Below are 8,483 nucleotides of genomic sequence, written 5' to 3' on the forward strand. Positions count from 1 at the left end.
ATAATTGGCTGTCATATGTCTATGCTTGGCATCCATAAGCTCTTTGAGTACTGCTTAGTTAACTGGAATTTCACGTATTCAGGAGCGGTAATTAGAGATAGAATCTATGACGCAATCTGAGCAATTAAAAATTTTCAGGAGGGGGAGGGATAATTTGAAAAGGTGTTTGATCCCATTTTGAGAGGGTGAATCATCGCTCTTTAGGGAATGTGCAGCATCTATTCTTTACCTGATTTTACTCTTAATCATTTATTGAAATATAATTTCCTTTTTTCTATCTTTCTACATTAGGATTTCAGGTTTTAGTTTACTCAATTTCTTAAAATTTGATCCTTAATGATTTGAGTTCTGTATTTATGCAAACAAAATTTTATGCATTTCCAAACGTTAATAACATTTTTTTTTTTGCAGATGAAATTATCGTTGCTTTAGCAGCTAGAGCGTGGGACAAGGACGCTCAAGATTTTGTAAAGAACCTTAAACACAGACGGTAAAAGATAAATTTCATTTTCATTTTGACCTCAATTCTGAGCTGAAACCAATGTTTTATCACTCATATACAGCTGAAAGGGAACATAAATTAAATTTTTTTTCATGAAAGTATACTCCTTGTAAATGTAAAGCCCCTCTTCGTTAGTTTCAATCCCGTGTTTGTAACCAGATTGAGCTTATGTGGTTAACTGTGAAAGCACATTTGTTTCTGCATCTCTTTACATGCAACAGAAAAGCAGGATGTAGTGCATTTCCTAAAACCTAACTGTTATAGGGGTATTTCCATTCTTCCCTTTTAAAGTGGGAAATAGCGGCTAAAGACTATACTTTAGGCTGGCAATTGGCTTCGTGAAAAGTGCTGTAGCACATGTTCTTGCTCTACAGTAGCCATGAGTTACACAAAATGTCCTAGGGTTTGTTCGAATAAAGTAACAGGTTGGTTGTTTGGTGACGTCACGGTGAGTGTTCAGAGAATGTTTTTTATGATTTGGTAGCTCGATTATAACACGTCTGGTTAGTCACCGGTTACTCGATTAAAGCATAACCATTGGTACGAAGTTAAATCAGCTTAATTTTTTGTACGTAACTATATTGTAAGTGACAAATAGTATTTTTTGAATAGAGTATTGTATTGAGGATTTTCTTTTCTTTTTAAGTAAGTTCAACCAAAGGGAAAAAGCTGCGTCTGAATTGCGTTACGAATTACGGTTCAAAACCAGACCAGATAAGAGATTCAGGTTTTGATAACTGGAAAAAATGTCAAATTTTCAACAAGAAAAACTAGTTTCAAAAAAAATCTCTCAAAGAAGAAAGTTGTGGAAAAAAAATCAACTTGCTGTAGAACGAACCTAAATGTATATGCTTATCAGTAAAATGAATCTAAAATCATACATTTCTAAACAAAACAAACTAAATTCCACGTGAAAAATATCAGATGATGAGGAATTCAAATCTTATTTTGTTTTGATCTTATATTTGTCCTAAATATCTGGAGGAAACATTTCGATTAGATTCCTACACGAAGCTACATATTTCTAAAGTGGAATATAAACAAAACTCTGGGCCAAACGGAACAAAACCCAAATATCTAAAGCTATCTGGCTAACATTGCCAAAAAAGAACCTAATCCCAATACTTAGATTCAAAACTAATCTGAAGGTTAAATAAAATCGAAATATTTTGTAGAAAACTCCATGAATTCCAAATGTTTTTGCGTGAAATAAGACCAAAAGTTTAAATCAAAATGTAAATAAAAGTTTAAATAAAATGTAAATAGAAAATTTAATCAAAATGATTGTGACAAATTTAGCGACGAATTTAATGATAATCATGAAAAAACATTGCATAAAACGTTTAATCCAAACACTAAAAAACTGTTAGATGTAGCCTTCTCAAGCTTGTTCAAACTCATCATTATTTGTTTTTAAGAAATTGGTGAAGTTACTGTGCATTTGAACTACCTGTAACACGCACATGCTTCTAAGATATTAAGTTTATGGGTTTTGAAGAAGTTATTTCTTTATATTCCAAGTATTTTCTCGGGGAAATGTTGCAGTTTTTTCAATCAATTATCAAGTTTTTGTTTTTAACTTAAATGTTTTGTAATGTACCAAAATAAAAAAATCGCTTGATTCAAAAATCCCACACAAATGCCAAAAACAAAACGCTTTCCGTCAAATACTTTTTAAATGTTAATTCTACAACAATTAAAATATGATGGTCTTATTAAGTGTCTCAAAAACGTCATACCTCAAGTATAACTTTTTTTTTCAAAAAACACATATATTTAAATTATTCCTAAGAACAAGGATAAATTATTTCATTAAAACTTGATTAATTATACTCAAACACGTTTTCCGTGTGATCAACCAATGTTAAAATCAATATATTTTTTCCTGAAGCTGCGTTTCTGTTGCATATAAAGTGAGTTATGGCATATAGTGTAAATGATATTTTACTTTTTGTAAGTTTTATGGAAAGAAATGGAAAACATAAGAGATTTGAAAGAGTGCGTTTAAACGTGTATTTCATGTAAACTAATGCTATTCATGGTTAAAACATTTTCAATTATAAAACGTTTGAATCTAAAGATGGGTATAATAATTTTTCAAAATCCTTTTATTTCTTATGCAGTTTTCAAAATTTAACGCTATGAAGTCGTTGCTTAATTTTTCCAAAAGATCATTGAGTAATTTATTAGAGAAGTATGCAATATAAATAATTAATACTTATTATAAGGTCAAATAATGTGATCAAATTCATAGACTGGTTTCTAAGATTTTTAAATATTCATTAGTAGTTCAAGATCTGAGAAAGTCATCAACAGAATGCTCCAGGATATTTTCAAATTATTCTGAATAAGATGCTTAATATAAAAGCAATTGCACTACGAATAATTACTATGTTAAAAAGAAGGCCCAAATTAAGAACGTGGACAAATAAGAGTATTTTAGAGAAGCACAGGAACTCCTGTCGTGAAGCTGCAACGGTTTACTTTCTATTACTGAGTACTTGTGTTTTTAAACTTCAAATTTTCTTATTTCTTTAGTTTTTCTCAACACGGTTGAGACGTTATAATCTAAAGTACAATATATTGCTCTACCTTCATATTGAAGAAGTAAATAACTCAAGAACATTTTAATTAAAATAAATGAGTAATTAAGTAATACCTAAATGATCGAAGTGACTTTCATTTCTCAATTAACGTTATAAATATGTTTTGAGGATTGCAACAGATCGTTAGGCGTTGATTTCATTTTGTCTTGCAGCAGCTATTTCTGTTTTCCCCTCTTTTTTTAATTGAATGCAAGTGGTAATAAAAAAATCAGTATTTTTGTTTCTAAACAGAGACATAGTATAACTAAAAAAATCGCAACATATTTAAATACAGTTTTTTATATCGCATAGTTGAATAATAATATATCAGCTCTTAATTATTTTATCCCTTCGAAATTTAAAATGTTTATAAAAGGTTTCTAATTTAATAAATAACATTTATAATCTAAAAAAAATGACAGAACATTTTTTCATATAATAATCATTTTATGATAATTTTTCATACAAAAATTTTTGAAACGGTTTTTAACCTCAGACGTAATTCTTTCGCGAATACTATTTTTACGTGTGGCAGCAAATACTTTTACACTACTACTATGCAATTCTAATGTAAAATTATTGACTTACAGTCTGAAGAAAATTTCTAAAACAATATTTTAACCTATGATAATAGCAATTTTAAAAAAATAGATGCCATCACATAACTTTGTAATACTTAAAAACTTTATTTTTCTTTTAAATTGAAAAATATCTGTGAAATACTTTTCAAATAACAATTTTCTAACAAAAAATTAAGTTTGACAACAGATACAGCCAAATAGTTTTATAATTATTGTTTAGCTTAGTTTGAAATATTTAAAAAGTATGGTTGGTAGAGATCATAAATAGTTAACTTTGTACTAAACAGCAAAAATTAGACAGATACCGCAAGTAAAACACAAATTTTCAATCAATAAAAGTTACAGATGTGTTTTGGAGTTGATAGAAATTATTTCTTTCGCTGTAGAAAATGTTGTAAAAAAAAAGTTTTGCATATTATTTTGTCAATTATTTAAATTTTTATGCATTGAAAAGGTTTGTAATTCCTAACCCCGGTATACAATCATTGTTTTTTTTTTTTTACTGTACTTTAGATAATTGCATGGAAAGCGATTTTGATTGCATAAAACAAATAATATATGCTCAGTTTTAACGAAAACTTTTTCAAACACTAGTAAAATGTTATGACATAATACATCGATCTGTCATCTGCTCTGCATGCATAATGCTTAATTGCATAATAGATTGTAAAGAAATACATACTCCATGTTCCATAAGGAACCATGAAATTTTTCAATCTAAAATAGATCAATATAAAAGTTCGGTTTTTCATTGCCGACTATAATATAACTACTTTCCGAGCTTGTAAGCCATGTCTCATCCACAATGTTCTTCGTTGATGTTGTCTCAGATGTGTTAGGCTTTTTTAGAGCATAAACGAATTCGAAGAAGAAACCTATGCCACAAAGTTCGTGATTTATTATTTTACGCTCTGCAAAAAAGGTATAGAAATATTTAAGCATTGAAATAACTTTAAAACATTTTGAAAAAAACTAACAAAACGATGGGTTTCTGTGCTTCAAAACATAGCAATCAGAAGTTCTCTCAGGACCAAAGATGACAAGCCAATCCGACCTAAAAGGATGAGGAAATTAGAAGCCCACTGAAAAATTAATGTAAACCATCAAAGACAATAATATCAAAATATGTGACTGTTGTTCTACCAGTTGAGAATTGAGAGCTAAGTTCATGTCGTCCAGAATTCTTCAAATTTATTTATGCTCTGAAGAAGCATGAGGCATGTGAAGTAAACCTTACGCCAAAAACACCCGGAGTAGATATAAGAGCGAATCCAGAGCAGTGATCACAAGGGTCTTGAACCCCCCCCCCCTCCCCCCGAGTCAACCTGAGTCAGTCAGAGAGTTTCAAAATGGTCGAAGCAATAAAGGAAAAGTATTATTACATATTTCTGCAGCGACAAATGCATTAATTTTTCTTCTTTTTCCCTATTTTTACAGCCATACGCTTCATTAAGAGAAAAAATCTCCACAGATCCCAAATTTTTGTCCGAATATTGCACGTTTATCCCCCCCCCCCTCTTCTTTCCCGTAATAAACCCTTCTAAAACCGTTGGATGGATCACGGCTTACAAGTGCACAAAGTAGTTGCTTGAATAGAACATTCTTCTTATTGAACTGGATAGTTTTGTTGGGAGAATTGAACGATTAACCTCAAATCTACCATCTTAAGGTTGGCAGTTTCCAGAGCTTTTATCTTTTTAAAAATGAATTTGTGAAAAATTTGTTGAATGTTTATCCTCAGAGAAAATAAATGACGTGAATCGTGTGAGTTAAGCCCTAGATCGTAGTTTAAGTAGCGACACTTCTGCCATCTTGGGGATAAATGCCGCTTTCTTTCTGTGCCAGCTATGATGAAGTAGCGCGTTTTGCTTCTTGAATGTGCTGCTTATTAATTGTGGATTGACATGGAGTTAATAAGAAATCACAATAGACTAATAATAAGAGTAGACCGAGCTTTCCCAGACTTGCTGATGAAAAAATTGGTTCATGGATACATCATGTGACTGGTGGAAGGCTTGGCGAAAACTTTGGCAGCATGGTTGCTAGATGGCAACATTATCTATAGTTTGGCACTCGACATGTATTTTAAGACGTAATGTGTTTTCATTATAATTTTTTTTTTCAGGTGCAGAGATTGAACTGTTTATTCTTTTAGTTATGAATTATTTTGACATTAGTAATTAGTTTTTGATCACAATTTTCAGTAACTTTAATTTCATTTGGAACTGCTACGTCAGCGTTGGCGTGAAAGTAATGGAGTAAACGTTTTGCGTTAACGCAAAAATGTACTAATCGGAATCTTAAATTGAAATTGTAGGTAAAAATCTTACCGTTTGTCGATTCTATTTGGGCGCTTGCATCTTTAATTGCATTGAAAGTTATTGAAATTGACTAAAGAAAATGCACAATACTATCTAAACGAAAAACTCACTATATTAACAAAATATTTACAACTTAGAATAATACATTTACAAATCGGACTCCATAAAAGATCATTCTTCCGTATTCCATCAATTCTATTTATTTTATTTCTCACGTTGATCGTCTGCTACGATCAACGCCCGCTGTTGCTAGGATATCTACCAGTCACATGGTTTGGTTCATGAGCAGCAAAGGGTTGCCATAGCTCGGTCTATTCTTATTATTAGTCTATGGAAATCACAGTCAAGAAGTGAAACCCGCTACTTCACCATTGCAGACATAGGAAGAAAGCATCATTTATTATCAAGATGGTGGACGTGTCGCTACTTATTCTACGATTCAGAGCATGAGTGTGAGTAGTGTATGATTTTTAGTGAAAGTGCTAAAGAAGTATTTTGTCTGCAGGTGGAAAAAAGCAGCGAAAGTTGCTTTAAAAATGGAACAGAAAAAAAGCGAACGCATTGGCTAAAGAGAAACTAATACAGCCGGTAACTATATCGTGCTCCATAAAATAGTAGAAACTATATAATTACTAACAGCTATTAGATAGCTAATAATGCAACATCATGCTTTTTAGTGCATGAAATAAATGCATTAGTAAACTTGAACGTATGCATGTCTTAAGTGCACGTAAAATGTGAGTTACGAAATTAGAACTCTGGAAATATAAAGTGACGTAGTTGCAATTTGCTAAAGGATAAACGTGCGGTTTAAAAAGTATTTTGCTTCGCTATCAGTTTTCAAATAAACAAAAGTTATTTAAATTTTTAGAACCCGAAAAGAGAAGATTTGTTGTTTGAGAAAACTAAAAACTACAATCCAGCAGTTAAGACGAAAGAAGAAATTGAAATTTTACGATTCAACTTTCATTCAAATTAATGCGACACGAGTTAAACTTTTATGTTTTTTGAATAGCTTAGTTGGTTTGCTTTATAATAAGATAACGATACTGAGCAGAATGTTCACTAGCTATTCATTAACTTGTGACTAGCAAAAATACGCGTAAGGCTGAAATATGCATATTTATTATATGTATTAATAGACACAAGTGCTATTTAATTTTATTAATAATATGCATTAAAATATTTGAGAAATGTTTAAAAATCTTACTGAATTAAATCAGTTTATTTAATTCTAGCAACAAATGTATGTATAGCACTTTTAAATTAGCCATTGTTTCAGTCATTCTAAGTTACTTCTGGAAGATTTATAAGAATACATTTGAATTTCCAGTTTCTTTCACCAGTATTAAATACAAACTAAATTTGTATAAGGGACATTACAATGCTTTAGCATGTTATGGAAATCAACATTTTTTAAAAATAAAAGTTATGAACAAAATAGATAATTACTTAATGTTAGAAATATATATTTCACACATCTAACGTTTCACATAGAGAATAATTCTACACCGATGTATTAAAGCAAAATTTTACTAAAATGAAATGCTTCGTCATTGCGTTCTGGAAATAGCTTAAGATCGGCTCTAATTCTGCATAATCGTGCTCTGTACAAGTGGATCAGCAGAATATAACTTTGTCCTTACTATAATTTGAATAAAGCTTAATATCACCACTTCTTCCGGAGAAAAATTATATTTATGGGCTTCAAGCATGTGTACTGATGAGAATAAATAACACAACTAAAATATAAAGGTTTAACAGCCTACTAGCGCTAGAAAGTTTTAAAACTGGAGAACTAATCATCAAAGAAAATGTGTATGTTAAATAATAATAAAATATTAAATTCAGTTACTACATCATTTGCGACTAAACCAGTTTCTTCAACAGTCATTTCTTTCTGTCACACTTTTGCTCTCTTCTGTAATTACAAAGCACTTCGACTGATCTAAGAAGACTCTCTTAAATTCTTGCATTTAGATTCCTAAATTTCAAGACTTGCAGATAACAGATAGATTAAAAGAATTTAATTAGTTTGGTCCAGATGTTGGACATTTATAATTTTATGATTTTATTTTATTTCTAGAAGGAAACATCCTGAATTGGGCGAAGATGAAACAGAGGAAGAAAATTGATAGCTTTAAATTAATACCAAAATCTAATTTATTGTAAGTGAGACGAATCTAGATTTTTTTCAGAAGTAACGTTATCTATTATTGGATAAAATAAAATATTTTTATTTGTTAAATTATATTTTTGTTAATAGTTAACCATTGGATATCGAATATTCCTTTTCTATGACTAATATTTCTTGATAATTTAAACAGGAGTGTCTAATCTAATTTCAACTAACGCTGCTTCATTACAGTTCCTAGCACTCTTCAGTATTAGACGCAATTACTAAGAGCTGAATATTTCTAATAGCTGCATTTTTTTCTATTAAACTCAATAGTCTTCATAGTCTCAATAGTCTCTATTAAACTCAATTCTATTA

The 8,483-nt window shown here is 30.5% G+C and overlaps 1 protein-coding gene across 1 annotated transcript in view; it reads left to right on the top strand.

Moving 5' to 3' along the window:
- The window catches only part of LOC129228007 (BAI1-associated protein 3-like), a 406,019-nt gene extending 397,851 nt beyond the window's left edge, over window positions 1–8,168 (top strand). Inside the window, exons 32-33 of the mRNA XM_054862634.1 lie at window positions 412–490; window positions 8,076–8,168. Of these exons, the coding sequence (XP_054718609.1) occupies window positions 412–490; window positions 8,076–8,124 (128 nt within the window). The 3' untranslated portion in view covers window positions 8,125–8,168. The remainder of the gene's footprint in view (window positions 1–411; window positions 491–8,075) is intronic.
- Window positions 8,169–8,483: the final 315 nt, after the last annotated feature.

This window comes from Uloborus diversus, chromosome 8 (assembly GCF_026930045.1).
Source record: "Uloborus diversus isolate 005 chromosome 8, Udiv.v.3.1, whole genome shotgun sequence".
Classification (NCBI taxonomy): Eukaryota; Metazoa; Arthropoda; class Arachnida; order Araneae; family Uloboridae; genus Uloborus; species Uloborus diversus.